Below are 26,672 nucleotides of genomic sequence, written 5' to 3'. Positions count from 1 at the left end.
TGTGTATATTGAAGAATCCTTGCATTCCTGAGATACACCCCACTTAATCATGGTGTGTGATCCTTTTAATGTGCTGTTGAATTCTGTTTGCTAGTATTTTGTTGAGAATTTTTGCATCTATGTCCATCAGTGATATTGGCCTGTAGTCTTTGTGACATCTTTGTCTGGTTTTGGTATCAGGTTGATGGTGGCCTCATAGAATGTGTTTGGGAGTGTTCTTCCCTCTGCTATATTTTGGAAGAGTTTGAGAAGGCTAGATGTTAGCTCTTCTTTAAATGTTTGATAGAATTCGCCTGTGAAGCCATCTGGTCCTGGGCTTTTGTTTGTTGGAAGAGTTTTAATCACAGTTTCAACTTCAGTGCTTGTGATTGGTCTGTTCATATTTTATATTTTTTCCTGGTTCAGTCTCGGAAGGTTGTGCGTTTCTAAGAATTTGTCCATTTCTTCCAGGTTGTCCATTTTATTGGCATATAGTTGCTTGTAGTAATCTCTCATGATCCTTTGTATTTCTGAAGTGTCAGTTGTTACTTCCCCTTTTCCAGTTCTAATTTTATTGATTTGAGTCTTCTCCCTTTTTTTCTTCATGAATCTCGCTAATGGTTTATCAATTTTGTTTTACAACATTTTTATTATAGACTCCTATGAACCAAGCTTCAACCCGTTCCCACTGCATATTCACCATTCACTTATCAAGCAAGGAACCAGGATCTGCAACCGTGCGACATGCCAAGCTGCATTTGGTTGACCTGGCTGGTTCAGAGCGAGTTGCGAAGACTGGAATCGGGGGCCAGCTTCTGACAGAGGCCAAGTATATCAACTTGTCACTACATTACTTAGAACAGGTAAATGGGTAGGGTGGGATGTACCTATTCCTACCATTTTTTGACCATGTACTTCACATCACTCATTCTACTAGCATTTTTGTCTTGTTTTGTTTTGTTTTGTTTCTCTTCTTTTACTGTGGCAAATTATATATAATGTAAAATTACCATTTAACTAATTTTTACAATTCAGTGGCATTAAGTACATTCAAAATGTTGTGACGCATCACCATCATCCATTTCCAGAACTTCTCATGATCCCAAACAAAAACTCTGTACCCATTAAACAGTAACTCCCAATCTCTTTATACTCCCAGGCCCCCATCACCTCTATTCTACTTTCTGCTACTATGAATTTGCGTGTTCTAGATTTTCGTGTAAGTGGAATTATACAAGATTTGTCCTTTTGTGTCTCATTTTTTCCACTTAGCATAATTTCAGGGTCCATCGTGTTTTAACATGTATCACAATTTTCTTCCTTTTTAAGGATGAATAATATATCATTGTGTGTGTGTAGATATAAATATAGATATATGGTATTTTGTATATCCATTCATCTGTTGATGAACATGACTTGTTTCCACCTTTTGGCTATTGTGAATAATGCTGCTATAAACATTGGTATAGCTACTAGAATTCTGTATAAACCATTTCATTTAAACCTCACAACAGCTCTGCACTGTAGGTATTAGTTATTACCCACATCTTACAGTTTTTATAACTCCGGCCTTCCCCAGGCCTTCCTGAGATTACATAGCTAGTGGTGAGATAGGGATTTGAACCTCGAATTGCTTGGCTCCATAGCCTATGGTTTTTTTTCACTATACCTTGTACTTTTTTGTAAAATTAGTAGTGGGTGTGACTATAAGTTGGAAACGATCTCCATGGCCTATTTGTTTCGGGCTGGTACATTAGCTATGAGACCATAATGTGGAGATGACCAGTATCTTTTCCATTTGTAGTGACTTCATCTAGTTGGTGATTCTGACCCCGCAATGGTTCTCTTTGCCTTAGCTTCCCTCCCTGTCCCCACTCCATGTTTACTACAGTCCATCCCAGTGCATGCTTAATTTTTAATTTCTGAATTTTATTCCAAAGGCAGAGAAAGCTCATCTGAATTTTGCTAAATAAATCTTCCAGACAAAATTTCTCCCATCTAAAAGGAGTGCATTGAATTAAATTTTCTCAAGTTCCTTTCAACTCTGTGAGTATAAATGTTGTGAGTTGAATGTTAAAGATGGCAACTAATTCTGAAAAAAAAAAGAAAGAAAGGAAGGAAGGAAGGAAGAAAGAAAGAAAAAGAAAGAAAGAAAGAAAGAAAGAAACATGATCAAAAACTGGAGTGGAGAAGTACAGAGGATATTGGCGAGGCAAAAGGGTCTGTTAATGAATGTTGGAGACTGAAAGATTTGAGAAAAAAACTACTTTTTTAAAGCTGCATAATGAACCCTTTTGAGAATGATGTTGTCCTGACATTAAATGCTTTCTAATGGTTAAGCTGGCTGAAAAAGCAGATTGAGAGAAACCTAAGGGAACTCTCTGTGAACAAGGCACACACAATTAGGCTCTGACCAAATGAATCCCAGTAATGCAACACCCAGAGATTAAGGCCTGCATGGTGCTCAGATCACTTTAGTGTTTCTGATGATAGTCAGCATTCCTGAACTCTTTCTTGTTCACATATTACATACTACTTTTACTTAACAGATCTTTTTACTTTATAGGACATTTATGTAACATTGGTATGAAAGTATAATGGACTATATTCAAAGTGCTTTATTTCAAATATACCTACTTGTTTCAGAGTCTTCACTATCTTTTAATTCCCATTATATCCATCCATCATATGAAATTATATTTATATTTGTTAGTTGAATCAAAATTTCCACCAACTGTAATCACTCAAGAAAAACATTCTGCTCCTTTTCTTTTTCTTCATTGTACACAACCTTTGCAAGCTGTTACTTGTCATTAAAACTATTCCTCTCCCTATATTTCTTCTTTTCAAAATTCTGGTAACATCAGCCTCATGTGAGCAGTCTTGGTGGCTATGTGGCATTTGATTTTCTGTATAGCTAGTTTATTTATTTAACAGATACTTATAAGGAGCAGTAATGTGCTGAGGGCTGTGCTGGGCCCTGGAGCACAGTGCTGAATGAAATAGAAACAGCCCTTGCCCCGAAGGTCTCATGGTCCAGTGGAGGTAGACATGCACTGAATAAGTATTCATTAAGTACGTGGCTGTAATTCCGATGGGAGCCTGCAGAGCAAGTCCAAGGGGCGAGGTGAGTGTGGGGGATTGGACTTAGACTGAGGAAGGGAGAGTTAATGAAAGTTCTCTCAGGACTGATGTTAAGCAGAGATCTGAGGAATGAGTAGGAGTGAGCCCGGCCAGGATGGGGTCAGGGCATGTCAGGCAGTGAGAACAGGGAGTCTGTCAGCCCTCAGCTCCATCTGCGGGATGGATTCACCCAGGGTCTCAGTGACATTCACGTGTCATTGACCTTTGGCTCTCCGAATGTAACTTATCTGTTTCATAGACACCCACTGCATCACTGCAGCCGTTAGCTCTTTACACTGCTGTACAAGGGTCTTCATGGAGGTTATGGCATAAAAGAATGGAGAGAGGAGGAGAAGGAGAAGATCAGTATGAGAGGAAAGAAGAACATAAATGTGGAAAACTGCAGTGTGTGGACATGTGTATGTGAGATTGAGTCAAGCTAGGAGCAGCTGCTAGAGAGAAAGTTGTGGATAGTAGAGAAATATTGGAATTTTACACAGAAAGACATAAGTGAGAGGGAACCAAAGAGTACCTAGGAAGGAGAATAATAAAAAGAGTGAGCAGATACTGTTGATGAAATAACAGAATTCAGGGACTTTTATAAACATATTTTCTTTATGAAGTACTTTATTATGGGCCTTTGAGACTGGAAGTATAACACAGTTTAGTTTAAATAGCTTCATTCATTCATTCACTCATTCATTCAACAAATTGTGATTGAGTGTCCACTGGGTGCTACAAGTTACGTTAGGCAATGGGAATCGATGTGTAATTGAGAAAGCCTGTGCTACCGTGTCATCCAGTGAAAGAGCAAAGCATACAAACAAATACTTAGAATGCAGTAAGATAAATGCTGTAGTAGAAATTCATGTAGATGTCCATAATATAATCAAACTGAGACATCTTCTCTGTCTCAGTTTGAATATATAAGATGGAGATGGACTAGGAAAAGACAGTTTGGTAGCCTTTCTTACCTGAATTAGCCCACATTAGGGTTATAGAAATTCCATGCGAATTGTAACTGCCCTCTGGCCATAATTGTGAGACCTTACACCTGCTCACAGGGCACAGCCGTTCTGAGTTGACTGCACCATATTGTGCTCAGAAGTAAATAAGTTCCTATTTGCCAGAGTACTGTTGGTTTTGGAGTTTTCCTTGTGTATGTAGTACTTTTTCCAAAGAGTCTCCTCAAAAACATTTCAAGCCTCAGTAACAGGGTGTATCTTGACCCTAGAAATCGAGTCCATGGAGGAAAAGGAAGGGACCGTGCATACTTGTTCCAGCCATAAGCCTCACGGAGTGCTCCTTGGGTGACCCTGGGTCTCTGTCAGCCCAAATGTTAAGTGAGAAACCACTGGGAACAGAGAGTCTTTGCTCTCTCCTTCTCCAGAAATCAGAATCAGGGTCACCCCGGCCAGTTATCCAACATGAGTGGGACTTTTTCAGAGTGTAACTTTCCACTTGGCTTCCACTGAATGTGTTGCGTTCAGGAGAAAAAATTGGTGGTGTGGTGCTAGTTTTAACTCTCCAAATTTTTGTCAGTTCTCAGGGGATAATCTTCCATGGACATCTGAGTTCTTTAAAAGAAATTCTCTTTAATGAATGAAGTAGTAAACTGAATTATTGATTTCAGGCATAGTTTCTCGGTATGTGGGATACTATTAAGTGTAATGTGGGGTTCCACTCTTTGTTGCTTAAAGAATGTCTTCAGGAATGTGTTATTGTATTTGTACATGAAATCCAAAATGGAAGTAAACACTAAAAAAATCCAGGTTGTATAAACACCTCCTCACCCTGTGTCGTTCAGATCATTTGGTTCCTGCCCAGTTTAGAGAACCCAAAGCAGCCCCACAAAGAATAATTTACTTCTGCCTGTCTCTCAAATACTGGCCATTTCTAAGTCACTCTGAAGATCCGTTTCTGTCCCAGGGGTCTGGGCTTATTATGGTATTCCTAAAGTCCTCTAGAGCTGGGAGGGTACCTGCTCAGGACCCGCTTATAAAGAAATGGCCTAGGACTTCCCTGGCGGCACAGTGGTTAAGAATCCGCCTGCCAGTGCAGGGGACATGGGTTCAAGCCCTGGTCCGGGAAGATCCCACATGCCGCGGAACAACTAAGCCCGTGTGCCACAGCTACTGAGCCTGCGCTCTAGAGCCCGCGAGCCACAACTACTGAAGCCTGCATGCCTAGAGCCCATGCTCCGCAACAAGAGAAGCCACCGCAGTGAGAAGCACGTGCACCGCAACAGAGAGTAGGCCCTGCTCACCGCAACTAGAGAAAAGCCCGTGCACAGCAACGAAGACGCAACACAGCCAAAAAAAAAAAAAAAAAAAAAAAAAAAGGAAAAAGAAATGGCCTAGAACTGCGTTTATTGTGCTACAACAGGTCTTCAAAGTGATCATAAAGAACATGGCCTAAAGCCCCCTCCAAACACGGAGTGCTTTTTGTTTTACTAAGAACTATCCCAGAAACTCTCTATTCATCTTTAAATCACTTCTGTGAGATAGGCAGGCATTCTAATTCCAGTTTTACAGGTGGGGAGACTGAGGCTAATAAACATGAGATTGGCCTAAGATCGTATAAGTGGGGCAGCTGGATTCTGACTCTAAGTCCTGGGTTCTTTGTTTTATCATGCACTGCCTTCATTTCCCCCATTCTTTTTTTTTTTTTTTTTTTTGCGGTACGCGGGCCTCCCACTGTTGTGGCCTCTCCCGTTGCGGAGCACAGGCTCCGAACGCGCAGGCTCAGCAGCCATGGCTCACGGGCCCAGCTGCTCCATGGCATGTGGGATCTTCCCGGACCGGGGCACAAACCCACGTCCCCTGCATCGGCAGGCAGACTCTCAACCACTGCGCCACCAGGGAAGCCCCTCCCCCATTCTTAAAGACCATATTTTCTAATCCATAATCTCATTTTGAATTTTAATTCTTCTCTTTAACAATTTTAGAACCCTTTCTGGAAAGGACATTGGGATTGCCTCTACAGCATTCATTCCAGGGGTAGCAGGCAGAAGCTCATTCCCAGCTCCAGGGGTAGACCTGACTGGCCTAAGCCAATTCGAGCCAGTCTTTCTCCTGGCTATAGTGATTGGTTCAGAGATGTCCCATGACCCAAGTTGGTCCTTAGTGAATCTCAGGACTCATGTTTAATTATTAGAGAACTTTCTCATGTCAGGGCATTTGGTAGCCATCCTATGGCCACGAGGAGGGGCAGACTTCTACCACATGGGAGACAGAGCAGAGATATGGGCAGAAACTAAGTCCTTTCTAAAAGGCCCCTGACCTTTTAGGTCATTCTAACCTAAAGCATTTCCTATTACAGTTACAGGAGCCAATATATTTCCCTATGATTAAAGCCAGTTTGGGTTACATTCTTTTGTTACTACAGCCAAAAGCAAGTTAACTAACAGACCATTTAATTTAATATCAGAAGGAAGTTTAATAAGCATATTCTCCTTTATGTCATCTAAGTTGTCAATAAAACTGTTGAATAGAAAAGATATGAGTTTTGTCTCCTAGACCAGGAAGAAAATAGTGACATTTGTTTATGAAAGAATTTAAAAGTACTTTAAAAATTGTTAGATATTTAATTGATGATTAATAAACAATAGTGCCACCCTCTCTGCATATCTGTCAGACCTACCCCTGTTTGGTTTGGTATTTGGTATTCAGGCCTTCCTTACCTGTTGCAGATATTTGTCCTCTTGGCTCTTAGGGTCTGGACCTCTACTCAGCACCCCATGCTCCCACCTTGCCACTCAGACTCGGGTCCACCATATTTCTCACTTTCTTCCCAGTTACATTGAAGCTTAGTTCTCCCGAATCTCGTTCACTACTAATGACCCTCCCACTGCCTTCCTAGGTAAAACTAATTAATCCAATCATTCATTTATTCATATTCGTTTAACAAAAAATGTTGAGCATATGTTGTATTAATCAGATTTTTTAGCTGCAAACTGGGAAATTCACTCTAGCTAATTTAAGCAGCATAGAGTTTATTAAACATAAAGAATCTCAAGAAAAATTAGAAAACTGGGCATGAGTACTACCCAGCTAGGAGCAGAACAACCAAGATACACTTCTTTTTTTTTCTCAAGATCTTTTTGATGTGGACCATCTTTTAAAGTCTTTATTGAATTTGTTCCAGTATTGCTTCTGTTTTATGTTTTTGGTGTTTTGGGCCACGAGGCATGTGGGATCTTAGCTCCCCGACCAGGGATCAAACTCACACTCCCTGCATTGGAAGGCGAAGTCTTAACCACCGGACCACTGGGAAAATCCCAGCCAAGGGACACTTCTAATCACACCACTGAACTGCTCTGTAAAACACCACCGTTATCCCCACTGGGCACTTAGGACATTAAGTTCTAGATTCCAGAAACTTCCCTGTAGCTGCCTCAAAAAAACCAGTTGCTTTTGCCACCCACCTACAAATGCGGTCTTCCCTCCTTATGACCACCACCTCTCATCACTCACCTCCAATCCCACACAGGGTGTTTGCTTGATGGTGCTAGGTCTCATGCAAACCGTGAGCTGTAAGAGAGACTAGGAAATGTAATTTTGTAGGAAGCAGAACTAGTATGGGGACTATCATGAGAGTTGAGAGAGACAACTCAGTTTCTGCCACATGTACCGGGTGCTGGATGCTGTTCTTGGCAGTGGCGATGGAGCCACGAGCAAGAGAAACAAAGTCCTTTGTTTCTGCCTTGTGGAGCAGAAACTCTCGTGGGGAAGCGGGTAACAAACAAGTAAATAAATAAAATTTCCAATAGTGGTAAGTACCAGAAGAAAAATAAAACAGAGTTAAAGCCTGGATATCGGGGTGTTACTTTTGATAGGGGGTTCAGGGAAAGCCCTTGTGAGGAAATAAAACTTGAGCAAAGATTTGATTGATGAGAAGCAGGATGCTGTAAGAAAATCTGGGGCAAGAGCATCCTAGGTAAAAGAAACAAGGTCAAAGACTGCGATGTGGGAATAAGCTTGTCATGGTGAAGCAACAGCAAGGCCAGTGTGGGCCACGAAAGCACTGTAGGAGATGAGGTTGGATAGGTAGACAGGAACCAGATCACACAGGAGTTGGTTCATTATACCAAGTGCATCGGGAGGTTGTAAGCAGGGCAGTGACTTGATGTAACTTACATTTTTGTAAAGGTTTCTCTGCCTGCCATGCAGAGAGGAGACCATGGGAGGGCAAAAGGAGAAACAAGGAGACTGATTCAGAGCCTTGAGAGCAGTTATCCAAGGAAGGGGAAATGGTGCCTCGAACTGGAGCGGTGGCAAACGAGGTGGGAAAAAGTGATCCAATTTTGGGTGTGTTTTGTAGATAAACCTAATAGAAATTGGATGTTGGAGGTGAGAAGAATTCAAGAATGTTGCCTAGGGTTTTGGACTGAGCCAGTTGGTGGATGGTGGTGCCATCAATAATGATGCATAAAGCCTGAGAATGAATCAAGCTTGGGGGCAGAGGGGAGAGACAGTCAGGAACAGACCTCCAGGTGGAGATGCAGAGTTGCCACAGGGATAGTAGCTCAGGGAAGAGGTTGAGGCTGATGCTGTAAATTGGGGAGACATTAGGATAGGATATGGATGTATTTAAAGCCAGGGGATTGGATGAAATTACACAGAGAGACAGTGTACATAAGAAAGAGAAGAGGATCCGGGACTGAGCCTTGGAGCACTTCAATAGATATAATTTGGGAAGAATAAAAGCAAGTATTCATTATCTAGTTTTTAAGGAAAGATAAAAACCAGAAAAGTGTTATGTCCTGATTACCAAGTGAATAAAGCATTTCCTGAAGGAGGCAATGAATACCTATGTTGTTGCCTTACTCAAATCAGAGGTCTAGTAAGAGAGCAGTCAGTGCTTTTGGTTCAGGGGGGTTGCTGATGACCTTGGCAAGAGCCAACTTAGTTTAGTACTGTTGTGGGCTTACAGAATGGGAGTGATTCCGGTGAGAGAGAGAAATTAATGCAAAGAGAGGGGTTAATTATAGGAGCGAAGTAGGTAAGAGGAGAAGAGGGAGGGCACAGAGGGCTGGACTTGGGCAGGAGCAGGACAGTAACCGCAGGAAGAGTGGAATGTGTGGGGGATTGAGGGACAGGGCAGGTAGACCGCTTACACCTAGAAGAAGAGTGTGTGGCCATCGACTCAGACTGAAGGCGGAGAGAGGAGGCTGGATAGATGTTTGAAACAAGAGAATAAGGTGCGAAGGCCCATTTCTGAGAGTGGAAAAGTGGTTTTTGAGAGAATCTCACAGGATTTCTGGTTTATAGTAAAACCTGTGGTCATTAGCTTAAAGCAAGACCAGTGGTATCATTACATGATTATGCTAAAAACGGCCTTCAAAAACAATGCTCCCATCTTATTTTGTAAACTAAAGGAGTAGAAAATGTTCTGATGATGGGAATTACACACCTGGGAAGAGGGAAGACTAGAACAATGGCAGGTGTTGAAAGTATTTTCAGGAGCCAGGGCCTTGTGATGCCCCTGAAGTCACGTCACATCTGTGGGTGACTTATTCCTGATGCTTTGCAGTGGGAGTCCTGGCACTGGATTCATCTTCTCCAGAAAACCCTGAACCCCTGGTGGCTCCCCTTAAGGACAGCCCACAGCAGCCCTTCATCCATCTCCCATCCATCCATCTACCACCTTCCTACTAAGTACGTAAGACACTGCTAAGGAGCAAGATGGGCAGGCTGTAGTTGAACCAAGGTGCACCTCCCCCATCACAGTGAAAGCAAACACATATACAGCACTTATTATGTTGCTAGTTCTACTCAAAGTAATTTGTGCATTTTAACTCTTCTAATCATCCCAACTACTCATAGGTAGATACTGTCTTTTCCATGTTTTACAGATGAGGAGACTGAGGCAGAGATGGTGAGTGGCATGCCCTGGTATGGCTAGAATCTGGACCTGCACAATCTGGCACCAGAATCTGGGGTCTCTTGCCTCTTGTGGTTCTTATTTATTGTTCTGCCTCTTTTACCTTGAAGATGAGGCATACAGACCAATTTTGGTAGGATTTTTAAAAATCTGGCATGATTTACTCTTGAGTTTTTATATAAATTTCTCAGTGACTGAAAACCGAATAAAAATGTATCCAATTCTGCACAAGTTATATCATCTGTCCAAAAATGACAGGGTTCATCATGGTATGTTTTTACTATGTTTGCTTCATTCCATCTTCACTGTTACTGTACTGAATATTTTAAGATATTTATTCTGAGCCCAAGTTTTGGGGGTCACTGCATTTTGTATCCTTGTTGCCGTCGCAGCTCAGTTTGTCAGGTGTGCATTTTCTGCTAAGTTAATGCTATTCTTTTTCCCCTCCACCACAGGTCATCATTGCCCTCTCAGAAAAGCACCGCTCACACATTCCGTATCGGAACTCCATGATGACCAGTGTCCTGAGAGACAGCCTGGGAGGGAACTGCATGACGACTATGATTGCCACTCTCTCTTTAGAGAAAAGGAATATCGACGTATGTTGCTTCTTCTTTCTGGAGATCTCAGTCTGAGTTTTTATGCTAGTTTGTGAGACGGAGTTGAGGGTCCTTGGTGGGTTTCCGTCTTTTCAACTGGGTTAGGGTATGCCTTCAGAGGTGAAGACCCACCAAAGTTCATAGCTTTGGGTTATTTGCCAGAAATGTAATTCCCCCAATTTGAGAACCGCCTTCACATAACACAGGATGGTTTGCAGAAAACCTCATACACAAATTTTGGAAGACTTGCCAGAGACGTGAGGGAGGAGACCCATCAGCTTCTCCTGATCCGTTTTGCTCCTGATTGCTTAGGTGCCTTGGAGACATCTCCAAGGTGTGTCCCTAGACGTGTCCCTGGGCATAGCACCCAGGACGCCTTGGCAGGGTCTGGCTGCCAAATGGCTCTCCTGGGTTGCTTTAGAGCCAGCTGATGTTTCACGCATTTCAGTTTAATGTTTGGGACTCAGACTTTCTCTAAGAGAGGAAAACAGGAAGCTGTAGGGTGCCTCCCCAAACAAGGCCAAGCCCCAAGTGCATTGTAAGATGCCTTGAATAGCCTCTCTTTTGCGCCTGTTACAAATATTTATTTTGTACCCTTTGATGCTTATGGATTGTGGTACCTGCTATGATTCTGGTTTGTCTATGTGGTTCTGGTTTGACAAATCAGTAGTTGAAAAGCACATACCAGTTGTCACTTAGGACCTCAGGATCTTCCACACTTTGGGCATCAGTCATTATATTAAGCCCAAACAAAATTTTAATGAAAAATAATGTTCCAGGGAAAGGCAAGGCTTCCTAATTTGGAAGCATGTTTCTTCGTCGTGTTTTATGCACATCACTCTAGGTGTACGCATTTTTCCTGTGAACAGAAATTGTTTTATCTCTCTATGCCATAACACTTTAAGGACTTATCTTGCTTTCTTAGGAATCTATATCTACCTGCAGATTTGCACAACGAGTGGCACTCATAAAGAATGAAGCTGTTCTTAATGAAGAAATCGATCCCAGATTGGTAAGCAACTTTTAACTGACTATGTTTAAAAAAATCAAAGTATATCAAAGATTAGTTAAATTTTGGGGGACGCTCACTCTCCGTAACCAGGCAACATTCTAAATACTGGAAACGTGTTAAATCATTTAATTCTCACAACAACCTCATGAGTAGATTCTGTCTCTTCCTCTACTTTACAGATGACAAAACTGAAAGGCAGAAATATTTAGTGATTTGATCTGAGTAACAGTGCTGATGGGTAGCAGAGCAGGACTCAGACACAGACAGTCTGACTCCAGGGCCTGTGCTCTTACCTACAGCCCCCTTTACTCCATCAGTTAGGGGCACAGTGAGTCCTGGGGACATACATAGAATCATACACAGTTATATTTGTAGGTAGGTCGTAGCCTTTCAAAAAAAAAGTCAGCTTAACTTTCTAAAGACAATAATAACAGACCATCTTTTATAAAAGTTTATCGAGAAAAAGAAGTCCTAATGGTTATTAAATAGAATAGTATTTTGCACGACTGTTCTGTTACTTATTCTAGATATTTTAAAAAGTTAGTAGTTGGTTTGATCCATGGAAAAATGGCCAAGCCTCTAGTTTTATAAAAATGAATTCTTCTTTATCAAAGTTCTTTTTTTAAAGGAAAGGTATTTGCAAGTTACATGATTCAGCTACTCATTATAAATGCAGATATTTTTTCTTTTCTCTATTTTGTTAGTCTTCAAATAAAATACAACAAGGAATTAACTCCTGTCAACATTGAAAATGTTGAAATAAAATATTTCAATTTTGTAAAACTCCAAAATTAAGATTATATTACTTTGCAAATCAGTCACCTTAAAAAAATTTTTTTTTTCTCTAGAAAATAAGCTGGTGTAAGCTTAGTGGTATGCATTATAAAAAAGATGTGAAATCGTACCAACAGTGCTTCATTTACAAATTTCTCAAATTCCAAACAAGAAAATCTCAAGTTCACTGTTACCCATATTAATTACTTCCTCTTGAGTGTTTGCCCTTCCTTCCCTGAAATCATTCCATTGAAGGGTAGAGGAAAACAAGGACAAAAGAATAATGGGGCTGACTGTTTTGTCCTACTTGCCTCAGGGAGCCCGAGCTCCCCTGACAGCATTCTCTTCTGGAGAAACCAGTGGGTGAGGCAGGATCCCTTTCCAGTCCAGTCCCTGGTCAGCACCACAGGGTACCTCCACTGGAAAAAGGAGACACAATTCAAAGGCCTAAGTCAAATGGAACTGAACTCCTAGGATGAATTCTTCTGCTGTTCCTACCCTGCCAGCAGCCCTGTCATATTACTGTGCAGAATGAGAAAGATAGGAATGTACTATTAGCTTGAAGACAAAAATTACTTCATAATTGAAGGAGAATAAACATATTAGACATTGAGGTATTTTTTCCCTTCAAATTTGGCTAGAGAGACTTCTTTGAAGGAACTTGAGGAATTTGAACAAAGATGAACATTATAGTGTGTTAGATGTAGGTCTATGAGAGATTTAAAGAAACGAGAAATCAGGAGTCAAAAGCTAATAGCTGATAATTGGACAAATGTTGAGGTCTTCCTGGTGCAGAATTATCTGGTAATTGACAAGTGTTGTTTCCTGATCTCCTTTATAATTGCTTCTAAAAACTGATATTATTGTTCATTATTTTATGTACAGAGCTTTTCTGAAGCACAAGTGACAGTTGAAAAGTTGTCCTCAAAACCACCCAAAACACAACTGAATGGGAAAAATAAACACCAAATTTAGGGAAGACTCTATGGGATGGCCGTTTCACAAGAGTCTGTAATGTTTTATTTCTTAAGTAGTAGGTACATGGTATTATTTATACCTTTTTGTATATATGAAGTAGTTCATATTAAAAAGTAAAATCACATGAATTAAGGTGATTCATCACATTCACAATTAAAAGAAAAAATTAAATGATCACATCACTAGATGCAGAAAAAGTGTTTGATAACATTAAACATTCATCCATAGTTTGAAAAGACTCATCAAACTATGAATATAAGTGAACATCCTTAGAGTGATTAAGGGTATCAGCCAAAAACTACAGCAAACATTTTAAAGTTGAAACGTTAGAAGGAATAAGACAAGAATGTCTTAAGCACTATACTTGGAGGTTCTTAGGAAAGAGACTTTTTTTTAAATTTATGAGGATTTGATAAGAAGAATATCTGTCATTACCTGTGGGCAATTTGATTGCTCATATAGAATATCCAAGAGTGTTTAATAACAGGTAAACAGATAACCAAAATAATATTCAGAAAATTAATCCATTCATAAAAATGAATTGCCTTCCTATATATCAAAAGCCAATAATTAGAAAATGCAATTTTATAAAAATTCCATTTATAACAGCAACAAAAACTTTAAAATTCTAGGAATAAAATCTAATTAAAGACATATACAGATTTGTATTGAAAGGAATCAGAAAGCTATACCATGTTCATGGATGTAATGATTCATAGCATTACTTTAATGTCTTATCAAATTAACCTTTTACTCAAATTTATTTCCAGTTAAAATTTGAGGAGGGCCTTTGGTAGAATTTTACAAGCCAAATCTAAAATTTATATGAAAGAGCAAATGATCAGGAATAGTGAAGTCTATTTTGGAAGAGAACAAGATGGAAGGGGCTTATTCTATCTAGATGCCAAAATTTTTTTAAGATATAGTAATTAAAACAGTGTAGTATTACCATACATATAGTCAAGTAGACAAATGTTTTTAACCAATAGCCCAGAAAAAGACACAAGTTACATGTGGAAATATATAACAGAATTATAATAGCAAATCTTGCATGGTTAGCCATAAAAAAATTAAAATTAGATCCATATCTCACACTTCCTACAAAATAAAATCAATCAACCTAAATGTAAAAAGCAAAACTTTAACACTTTTATAAGAGCATATAGGAAAAATAGATTTTCTTAAAGAAGACACAAATATAAAGCTTAAAACAAAAGAAGTTGATAATGAAATTATATTGAAATTTAAAACTTTCATTTAACAAAAAGAACACCACAGAGTGAAAAACATTACATAGATTGGGAGAAAACATGTGCATTGCATAAAACTAACTAAAGGGTTCACATCCCGAATTTATAAAGAAACCTGCAAATTAATAAGGAAAAGAAAAACAACTCAACTGAAACATGGGCAAGATGATGAATAAATAATTCACAGAAGAGGAAACCCAAACAGCCAGTATGCATACACAAAGATGATCGAGCTCACTAGTAATCATGAAAGTACTAGTTCTAAATTAGAACTAGATAAGAGACCATTTTACACCCACCTAGGTAGGCAAGATTAAAATGTCTGGCAATACTACATACAAAATGACTAAAATGTGGGGAAACAGGAACTTACATATATAGCTGCTGAGAATATGAATTTATGCATCCATTCTGAAGAGCAGTTTGGCAATATATAATAAGGGGGTGCACTAACTCTACCTCCACACAGTTCTAAGTGCACACTACAGGGAAACTCTCCCACACATGCCCAGAGACTTATAATGTTCACAGCAACACTCTTTGTAATCGCAAAAGTAAAAATCCTGAATGTCCGTCAACAGGAGACATAGATACGTAAATTGTGATACATTCCTTTGCTGAAATACTATATGTCCATGAAAATTCATGAACTAGAGCCACATGAAGCAATATAAGTAATCTCAAAAACATAATGTGAGGGGGGGAAAAAAGCAAGTTGCAGTTACATGCAGTATGGCAACATTTACATAAAGTGTAAGGCATGCAAGATGATATCATACATCATTTACAGTCACATCTGTACATATGGAGTAAATGTATAAAACATGCAGGGAAATGCTACCCACTAAATGCAGGACAGCAATCACTCCAGGAAGGACAGAAGGGGAACAGGAGTAAGGGATACCAGTTCCATCAGTAATATTTTATTTGTTAAGAAAAATCCTAGAACTATTTTGACAAAATGTTACGATTTAACAAAGCTGGGTGGTACGTACAAGAGTGCCTTTTATATCATTCTCTGTACATTTTTGTTCATAACTTTAAAAGATGTATGGTTCTCTGTCACATAGTTCCCCTCAGTGAGGAGTTGACATTTACGCTCCTGCCTTGCCGTTTGCAGATGATTATACGCCTACAAAAGGAAATCCAGGAGCTGAAGGATGAACTGTCCATTGTCACTGGGGAGCAGAGGACAGAGGCACTCACAGAAGCAGAGCTCCTTCAGTAAGACTGCAGACTTTTTCTTTTTCTTTAACCGTGCAAGTTTGTGTTAACTTCTTTGTTGGCCCTAATGTTATGAATTCACCTCAAAGAACGCAGTTCTCCTGGGACGGTCTGAAATTGCATTTAGGCGCCAGTTAAGAGTGGCAGCTTTCCATGAAAAGCTGGATAAGGCTGGCAGGGTTTTTGCCTCCTCAGCTTTGAGGAAGTAAAGAACAGAGCATAGAGAGGATGGGAATATCCTTCTCATGCCAGCTGAAGAAAAGAGGTTGTGTAATAGTCGTGCAGTTTTTAAATGTATACACCAAACACTCTTAAGCTGTGGATCTCACATCTGAAAGGAATTCAAGAAACGTCCCTTGTATTAAACAGCATCTTGCTGCAAGCACCAATTTATCCCATGCCAAAGTAAGCTCTCTCCTTTAATAAATAGATGGTCCATATATTACCGTTCAAACACTCAAGATGGAAATGAAAGCAGGTATTCAGGGCTTCATACAAGTGCGGCATCTTTCAGAGCCTTTAGATTTGCAGCCATATGGCATACCAGGGGCACAGCGTGGCTCTCATTCTCCCTCTGATCACAGGCCACAGTGGCGGGCTCTCTAGTTGTTTCTGTGCTGCTTATTAAGCACTGTGGAGTGATCATAACGGACTAGGCTTAGAAGGCAGTGGTATTCTCTATTTCAGAATAACAAAGCTACACAAGACTTTTTAAAAGATTTTGTGTCATTTCACATAACCCTCTCTCAACAGAGAAAACGGTAAGAGATGATGAAAGTATTTTCTTTAAACAAGTTCATGGCTGCCCCTGAAGGTAGGTGTAAAGCTTGAGAAGCCTTAGGCAAGGTTTCTCTTATACTCAAAGCCTTCCTCTAGGATAGCATTTTCTGATTCTAGAACACTGTGTTTAATAATATGATAGACCCCTAAGGCTTTCCTTACAAAACCACTTTGTGGCATATATGCAATTAAGGTGAAATGTACTGCCAAATTTCACATTTTAGAGAATTTCATGTCACTCCTTGAAATAACTTGGGATATCTTAGATATTGAGAAACCCAAGTTTAAAATTCCTTTACTATGGTGCTCCCTTCCCCTCAAAGAAAGGACTTACCCAATATTATTTTTGAAGAAGTCTCTTCAGAACTTTGATCTTCAAATCAGGATCCAGCCAGGAAAACAAAACCATTCTAGGCCTCTCAACAGCAGGAATTTAATATAGGAAATTTGTTGCACAGGAGATGGTACTACGTGGTGCTGCAGCACCCCAGAGATCAGAGCAGCAGGAGGAGGTCCTACACCCCTAGGACTGGAGGGACATTGGTAGAAGGTTGTGTTACCAAGGCCAGAGACTAGTGCCAGCCAGCAGGAGCTGGACAAGATGAATGCTGCCCGACAGAATGGAAGCTGGGGCCTCTGATGAGCCATGGGTGCTGTAGAGGCATCATCCCAGCAGGGAGGCCTGGCTTCTCCCTCACCTCCCCTTCCAGTCTCCACCAGTGCCTCCCATTGGCTGAACAAATTACCCAGAAGCCAGTTGTTAAAAGAGTCAGGGAGTGTAGTTTCCTGTGATGCAGAGTCAAACAAGGGAAAAGTGGAAATTGGATCTAAAAGCAAACAGGGAAATGACCAACATATCAAATAAGTAACCATGTTTTCTCTAATTCCTGTGTACTCTATGTTGCTCAGAAGGCTCAGGTTTTTTTGTTTTTGGGTTTTTTTTTTGCCATTCTCTTTAAAAAATGTCTCATGATTTCTTCTTTAACTTGTGAATGATTTTTTTTTCAACTTTATTGGAGTATAACCACTTCACAATGGTGTGTTAGCTTCCGCTTCACAACAAAGCGAATCAGCCACACATATACACCCGCCCCCACATCCCTTCCCTCCCACGTCTCCCTCCCTCCCACCCTCCCCACCCCACCCCTCCAGGCGGCCACAAAGCACCAATCAGATACCCCTGCGCTACGCGGCTGCGTCCCACTAGCTATCTACCCCACGTTTGGTAGTGTATATACGTCCATGCCCCTCCCCAGCAGAAGGCTCAGTTTAAGGGTAAGATTCTGAATGCTGTGGTTCAAAATGTCAGAATGTGCAAAAATATGCTGCAGTTCCCTCCAAATTGGGGGGCTTATAGAACTGATATAAAGAAACATCTGAATCTCTAGCCACACCCAAGAATAAGAAGTAAACTTCATAAGGGATTAGAAGCTTCAAGGAATTCCTGGGAGACTGAACAGTGGGATTGAGATGGGCAAGAGAAAAAGATAGACCAAGTCATGGTGCAGCACCACCAAGGTCCCATGTCTAGAAGTGGTGGCACCCTGGAGCAGGAGAGGGCTGGGAACAGCCACTGAGGGTTGGTAGAGCTCTTGTAGTGGGAGGAGTTTGTTCCTATGAACCCCTGTGTACTCCCTTCTTCCTTTCTCCCCACAGTGTTTAGGTCAGTGTTTAGGATGGGGAAATAGGGAAGGACCCCAGGTAGCTGACGATGCCCAGGACAAAGAGGGACTGCATAAGCTCTGGAGACCAGCTGCTGCCTCCGGCTCTGCCCACCTACTGTTCTCACTGAAAACAGTAAGGAACACAGGCACTCACAGCTGCTTCAGTCCCTCACCTAAGACTGGCTGCCCAAGCTGAGAGAGCTTAGAGTCTAGGAAATGTGAGCTCACAGTTGGGAGTGACTAGAAATATGAGGACAGCCAACATGGAAAAAGACAAGAACAAGCATTTACAGCTTGGAGGGCTTCAGAACTAAGCAAGAAAAGTGGTTACTATCTTTAGAGATATAAAACATGACATTCCATCCATGAAACAGTAACAGGATCAAGAGGAGATCTTGAAAATGAAAAAAATGTACCTGTTGCCATTAAGAACTTAATGATGGCCAAATAGCAGAATGAAAACACAGAGGGGCAAATTAGTGAACCAGGAAGGTGGGCGCTAAGGGATTCTTCCAGAATATAAAATAAAAGGGTAAAAAAAGAAAGTTTAAAGAAAAGAATCATAGAGAATAGTTCTAGATTTGTCAACATCTAAGAAAACAGAATTTATGGAGAAGAAATAGAGATAATGCAGGGGAGCCAATAGTTAAAGAAAGAAAACCTATTTCTTGGAACTAAAAAAAAAAAAAGAAAAAGAAAAAGACATAGGACTTCAGAACAAAAGGGTTACCATATGCTGAGTAGTATAATAATGTAGTAGAAAATTTTTAGAACCTCACCAGATAGAAAATAATCCTAAAAGTTATCCGAGAATAAGATTATTAACAACCAAGAATCTGATTTAGAGAAGACTTCTCATCAACAACTCTGGAAACAAGAACTTCTAGTGCTGAAACACAAAACAAAACAAAAAAGGACTATGAATGGAGATTTTTGTATCTAGCCAAATTAATATTCAAAGGTGAAGGTGAAATAAAGCCACTTTTCAGACATACAAGATTTCAGACAGAAAATTTACCATGCTACATCCTCTCTTAAAGAGACTACCACAGACTGTACTTTCACAAAAAGAAAAATGCTATAAAGAATAAGAAACAGTAATAAGCACATTTTATTATAACTTCTTTATGATATTTAATATTGTATTACATTTACATTACCTCTTTTACTAACTTGCCATTTATTACATAAACAGATGTTTCTATCTAAAAGTTACTGACAACAAGCAAATTTGCCAGTCACAGGAGTTTCGGGGTAGAATCATGAGAAATAAAATTGTGACAACAGATTTAAAATACTGACAGATTGTTAGATTTTGGATTGGTTTCCTTTGATCCACAGATAACAAATATACAAATGTCAATTGGAACAGATTCTATACAGACAGTATGTAGGGTTGCCATTAGTTTTTCTGGACATTTGGTTCACTCATTAAATGTTTATTATTCATCTACTATTCACACAACTCTATCCTGGGCCCTGAAAGGAACACAAAGATGAACAAGGGCTTCCCTGGTGGCACAGTGGTTGAGAGTCTGCCTGCCGGTGCAGGGGACACGGGTTCGTGCCCCGGTCCAGGAGGATCCCACATGCCGCGGAGCGGTTGGGCCCGTGAGCCATGGCCGCTGAGCCTGCGCGTCTGGAGCCTGTGCTCTGCAACGGGAGAGGCCACAGCAGTGAGAGGCCCGCGTACCACAAAAAAAAAAAAAAAAAAAAAAAAGATGAACAAAACCTAGATCCAGTTCTCAATGGGTTCACAAGTTAGTGGCAGTGACAGACATGAGCACAAGTAATTATGATGCAACATATAAGTATTATGAGGAGAGATGAATAAAACATGAGACTGCAGAGATAGTGATGATTAATTTGAGCTCAGGAATCATGTAAAATTAGCTCATGTGCTAATAAGTGAACTTCAGCAATTTGCAATGAAATCGCTTCTCTGCTGTCAATATAAGAGCACTATATTGCATTACATCTCATTAATGGTTTCTGACCAGCAGCTGGGGAGAACTCACGCTGCAAACTGCATTCACCCTGCCAAAGCCAAGCGTAGAGTTTCACAATCCAGTAACCTTGGTGCTTGTTCATGCTGATGGTGAGGATTATTCAGATAATGTGGTTTTTTGTTTTTGTTTTTGTTATATTATAGTTGCATTTATGTTTTGGCATAATTAGCTAGATCAATATTGGTACAACTTAAAATTCATCAGATTTGAGTCCTTTATCATGTTAAAGTAAAAGAGATAAGTTAAAATTTGCCCCTAATGTGGCTCTGCCATTTAATATCGTCTGTGCTTCTTTGTCTTCTGGGGCCCCTGGACATTTACTCAGGAATGTGAATGAGCTTCAGTCCTCCCGTTGCGTCCAGACTCCCGGATGACAAGGGTGGGAGGGAGATAGTAATGTAGCAGAGAGGAAGAGTCCCACAGCTTGGCAGGACAGAGTGGCAGGAATGTTCTAGCCTTGTCTACTTCTCTGTGCTGCTGATTCCTGGGCTTATGCTGACTGGCATGGCATGAAGACATTCCTCTCAGGGATTCTGTGAAGGACATCAGAAAGCAGATATTTAATAGATAATATATTCTATATAGTATGCATTGGACAGTTTGGAGATGTCTGTTAATACCTAGCCCTATCAAATTTTTTGAACTATTTCCCAGAATTTCAGTTCTTAATGTAAATATTTGTTGCATTGACTTGGATGCTTCAACTGAAGAGGATTTCAGATGTCAGCCTCCAGTTATTGGGATATTTTTAGTTTACATCTTTTTTTTTTTTTGCCTGTGTAAAATTTGAAAAGAGACAGCTGGATGGAGGCTGTATAGCCAAGTTAATGTTTATACAAAACTTCTTGGGTGAAGATTTAATTCTGATTGATTCTCTAAACACATATCTCGTTCTTACTTTAAAAAAAATCCCTTAGGCCTCTGGCTAGGATGGAAGCTTTATTTCCTGGCCCAAGTCTAAATGAGTAGAATATTTTCTGCACAGCAACATTTTCTTTCTGAGACAGAACTGAATTGGATCTCATGGGCTCAAGTTTGCCCAAAGTAAATTTACAAACATCTCGATCCTTTGTTTTTCTTTTCTCTTTTATCTCCCGGCTTTATTGAGATATAATTGACATATAACATTGTGTAAGTTTAAAGAGTACAGTGTGATGATTTAATATAGGTATATATTGTGAAATAATTACCACGATAAGGTTAGTTAACGCCTCCAGCACCTCACACAGTTACCTCTGTGACTATGTGTTTCTGTGTGTGATGAGAACATTTAACATCTACCCTGTAGGCAGTTTTCAAGAATACAATACAGTATTGTTAACTATAGTCACCATGCTGTACATTAGATCCTCAGAATGTATTCATCTTAAAACTGGAAGTTTGTACCCTTTGACCTCCATCTCCCTATTTCCCCTGCCCTCCAGCCCCTGGCAACCACTGAGCTACTCTCTGAGTTCAACATTTAATTTTGTACACATAAGTAAGTTCATACAGTATTGGTCTGTCTCTAACTTATTTCCTTTAGTTAATTTTTACAAATCAGTTAATCCTTCAAACTGAATTTATTGAGTACCTACTGGATGCTAATCATTTTAATAGGTGTTTTGGGGGTTTTAGTAATATAGGATACAGCAAATAATTCCAAGGATTTACAGTTTTATTGGGAAAATAAGATATATGCACACACACACATTTATACACACACATATGTATATATAAAACAAAGAATAAAAGAGTGTATTAGTGGAAAGAACAAATGGACACTGAGAATTGTAAAACATTAATTATACTTTCAATTCTAATCATATTAGTTTTTAATGGCTCTTTTATGTGTAAATGCTATCTTATGACTAAATGCTATCTATGCTCACTTTCAGCTCCATGTTTTTAAATCTAATATCAACTTATCACACATGGTTTAATACAGTATTTGCTCATAATCTATGATAACGAAAAGCTAAATCGTTCTGTAGGAATGGGGGAAGTCATTGCAGATATCACTCACTGAGCAAGCCAACTAAGCCTGAAAGGATGTCACGAGGAAACAGGTACCATTCTAAGATGAAGCAGACCACATAAACAAAGCTACCTAGAGGGATTGAGCACAGTGTGTGTGTGTGTGTGTGTGTGTGTGTGGCAGGGGGAGGGGGTATGGCATTTGCCGAGGTTGCGGGTAGGGGAAGAAACTGAAAAAGAAACAAGAGGGAAGTATTAAGAGTGATTGAAATATTCTATATCATGATTTTAGTGGTGGTTACATAAGTATACACATTTGTCAAAAGTCATAGTACCTCACACCTAGAAAGGGTAAATTTAAAATTTTACCATCTGTAAATTTAACCTCAACTAACCCGACTTTTAAAAAACTGGAGCAATCTGTATGATGAAACATAGAATTAAAAAACCAGTCATTAAACAAGCCAAAGCAAAATAAAACAAAACTGTACAATGAGGGATTTTCCTTTAAGTAAAATTTTGCTATAATTAGTTTAATAATAGCAACGTATCTTTGATGACAAGCCCCTCAGCACACATATATTTTTACAATTAATAACTGCATATCCAAGTTGAGGAAAACTTCTTCAGTTTCCTGCTCTGCTACCAAACCTGCACACCATCCTGCACCTGTACCCACCCCCCACTCCTTCTTGTTACAGTAGAGAAGGTGTCTCTTCCAGAGCCAACCTCACCAATTGTACTCTCAACCCCAGTGCCTTCTGCCATGTCAGGGACCTCAACTCCCCTTCAATTTTTTCTTTGTCTCCAGCTTCTCTCTTTTTACTGGTATTAGTAGTTTACTGGTATTAGTACTGGTATCTTATTAGTATTTGGGCTCAAGTTTCCCGTATTTGAAAGAAAATGCTCCCCCTTGAGCAAACATCCCCCTCTACCTACTGTCACTTTCCTCTCCTTTAAGCTAAACGACTCCAAGAAGTTGCCTTCACTCACGGTCTCCCTTCCTTTCCACCCCTCTCACTACACTACACACTCCAATCTGGCTTTTGCCCCATTGATGGACCCCAGTGTAGATCAATTTGATGGGCCTATGTCAGTCTTCATCTTCAGTGACCTCTCAGCAGCATTCAACATTATTCACCACGCTCTCGTTGAAACTTTCTCTTCTCTTGCCTTCTTCCCATCTCCTGACTGCTCCTTGGCTTCTTGGGCCAGATTATCCTCCTTTCATGTGGGTATTCCTCAAGGCATTGTCATAAGACCTCCTCTTCTCTTTTTCTTTATACTTTTTCCTAGATGATCTCCGCAACACCCACACGTCAGGTGCCATCCAGTTGCTGATGACTCGTATTTATTTTACTTGTCCATATTTATTCTTCTCTGAATGCCCTGCTCATTGATCACATTGCCTACCTGACAGCTGGTCCTGAACTCAACATGCCCCAAACTGAATTCTTTTCCGTCTTTCTCCAGACCTGATCTCAGCCACTGGATCCCCCTCAGTCAATGTCTCTACAAGCCCTACAGTTGCCCAGGCCAGAAACTTAGAAGTTACCTGTGATTGTAATCATTTTCTCATCCCCCAAATCCAACCCATCTGGAAGTCCTGTTGACTCTGTCCTCAAAGCATGTCTTGACTTGGACCACTTCACACCACCTCTGCTGTTGTTATCCTAGCCCAAACCTCTGTCACCTTTTTTCTACTACTAAATTGGTATCATAATAGGTTTTTCACTCCCTTCTAAATCTTTTTCTGTGCAGCCAGAATATTCCTTTTTAAAAACACAGTCCTTACCATTTCACTCTTCTTGAAACTCCACAGTGACTCCTGACTTCCTGTTGTTCCTGGGAAAACACCAAAATCCTGCATGTGGCCTACAACTGTCTGCCTGGTCTGACCCCTTACTGTGTTTTCAGCCACATTTCATATTCCCCTCCCCTTTGCTCCCTTTACTTTGACAGCACCGACCTTTCAGTGTTTAATTTCATCCTGTCTTCTAACCTGGGGCCATTGCGTATGCAGTTGCTTCTGACTTCTGCCTGTGATGACATGCATGGGGACATGTACACACACACACACACACACACATATGCACACACATTGTTTTGTTTGTTCTACTCATTCTTCAAACCTCAGTTTGAATTGTTCTTCCTCAAAGACATCTCCTCTGACCTGCAGCCCCAACTAAATCATGACTGTGCTGCACATTTTTGTATTTTCTGTGCTTTTCCTTCGGAGTACTTATCTCTGTTTACAATCATGTACTTGTGGCATTGTTTGGTTGTTATCTGTGTCCCCACCGTATGGAAAAGCCTTTGAAGGCAGGAGCCATGTCTGCTTTAAATGAACGTACACAGCACCTTTCTTTGTATCATTTTGTGACACATAATCAAAGAATATGCAGTGAATATTAATACAGCAAAGATTATGCATACGCTACATTAAATCCACGACGGGATAAACTTCAGAGGTATTTGACTGGCTCATGAGCACGTAATCACACAATTTAAGGTATTGAACAATGGAAATCCACCTGTGCAGGCAAGTGTTACCTGAAGGAAATGATGCCCTAGTTTGATGTACATTTTACCAAACAGGAAATGACCTGGGGCTCTGGCCAGGGCAACCTTCACTCCTGCTCTTTAGGAGTCCCCAAACTCCTCTTTGCTCTACTTACTCTCCTATTGGGGAATAATCCCATCCTTCCAGACTGAAACAGTCAGGAAAGCTGGGAGCTGTGCTGGAGTTGACCCTCAGGCTTTTAAAACCATGTGCAAAACAGAGGGTAGGCCTTCACCTTTCATCCTTGGGGCTTGGCGCGATAGTTGGAAATAGTTATCTGATGGGATTTCTTTTAATACAATTAAATAATTTAAGACCACATACAGTTTAAATATAGTTTAAAACCAAACACATTGTTTTATCAAACACACAAACACAAAATTTGTTTCAAAAGGGCATATCTAATAAAATCTTCATTGATATCCAAACTTTTATTTCAATGCAAATAAATATACCTAAAGGAAGAGTCTTAAATCCCCATTTTTGCACCAAATAAATCTCACTTTGAAATAAAACTAATTTATACCTTTATTCATTCTTTCTAGTGAATAAACACTGATTCAGTATTGTTGATACCATGTCAGGCACTGTGTTAGGAATGAGAAGCTCAGAGACAAACCAGAGGGTCCTGCAGGAGGCTGGCCATTGGAGAGAGAGGGGCAGATGACCAGACATACATGCTTAATGATGGTGCTGAGCTGCTATCATAGACACCCGGATCCAAGATGGGGAGGGCAAGTGTTTTGCAAAGGGCAGAGGACCAGGGAGGAAAGACTTTATAGAGGAAGTGACATACAGAAAACCCATCAGCACTTTCATCCTTTTAAAGTAAGCATTTAAAGGTGACTTCAGGAAAAGTCATTTCCACCATGTTTAACTTGCAGCTCAATTTTTTTTATTAGACTAGTCTAATAAAAGTTTAATTGGGTTCAGTTTCTCAATATGTTTGAACTGGGTTAGAACCAAAAAACAGATTTCAACTATAGGTATAGTGGCTCTCTTGAACCTAAAATTTGATAACTTGTTCCCAAAGATATGGGACAAAATAACTAAAATCAAGACCATCCCACATAATTTGAAATATACCATCATCATGATGATAAGTCTTGTCCTGTGACCCTCAGATTATTTTTGAAATGAGAAGAAGCAAGCAAAAAATAAATGATTCCCTTCAATATTTGAGTGAATACAGTCCTAATGAGAATTACTGATAGATACCAAAGCAGTCTTTTAGGGAGAATCTCTTGTCAATACTTAACTCTGGATCAATAATACTTTATCCTTTTTATATTTGGCTTATTGTCACTGGCCTCCAAAGTGATTTTATTTGTCAAACCACTGTTAAGAATGTTTTTATTTCTTTTTTTAAAAAATAAGTTTCAGATGTAGAACATTATAATCAATATCTGTATACACTACAAAGTGATCACCACAACTAGTCTAGTTACCATCCATCACCATGCAGTTGACGCCCTTCACCTCTGGTAACCATTAATCTGATCTCTGTATCTATGAGGTTTTCTTTGTTTTATTTTGTGTGTTTGTTTTGTTTTTTTAGATTCCATATGTGAGTGAAAGCATATGGTATTTGTCTTTCTCTGTCTGACTTATTTTACTTAGCATAACACTTTCAAGGTCCATTCATGTTGTTGAAAATGTCAGGATTCCATTCCTTTCCATGGCTGAGTAGTATTCCATTGTGTATATATGTCACATCTTCTTTATCCATTCATCCACCAATGGACATTTAGGTTGTTTTCATGTCTTGGCCCTTGTAAATAATGCTTCAATGAACATAGGGGTGCATATATCTTTTCCAATGAGTGTTTTCATGTTCTTCAGTTAAATACCCAGAAGTGGTATGGCTGGGGCATAT

General features: G+C 39.9%; 1 protein-coding gene across 1 annotated transcript in view; it reads left to right on the top strand.

The window, feature by feature from the left end:
- Positions 1–26,672, top strand: part of KIF6 (kinesin family member 6) — a gene marked incomplete at its 3' end in the record, with an annotated part of 412,258 nt that overhangs the window by 151,795 nt on the left and 233,791 nt on the right. Inside the window, exons 8-11 of the mRNA XM_079712640.1 lie at positions 636–842; positions 10,443–10,586; positions 11,512–11,598; positions 15,721–15,824. Coding sequence (XP_079568766.1) covers positions 636–842; positions 10,443–10,586; positions 11,512–11,598; positions 15,721–15,824 — 542 coding nt within the window. The remainder of the gene's footprint in view (positions 1–635; positions 843–10,442; positions 10,587–11,511; positions 11,599–15,720; positions 15,825–26,672) is intronic.

Source organism: Hyperoodon ampullatus (assembly GCF_949752795.1).
Source record: "Hyperoodon ampullatus genome assembly, chromosome: 10".
NCBI lineage: Eukaryota > Metazoa > Chordata > Mammalia > Artiodactyla > Ziphiidae > Hyperoodon > Hyperoodon ampullatus.
The sequence above is the reverse complement of the archived record's forward strand: the minus strand, read 5'-3'. Positions and strand labels throughout refer to the sequence as shown.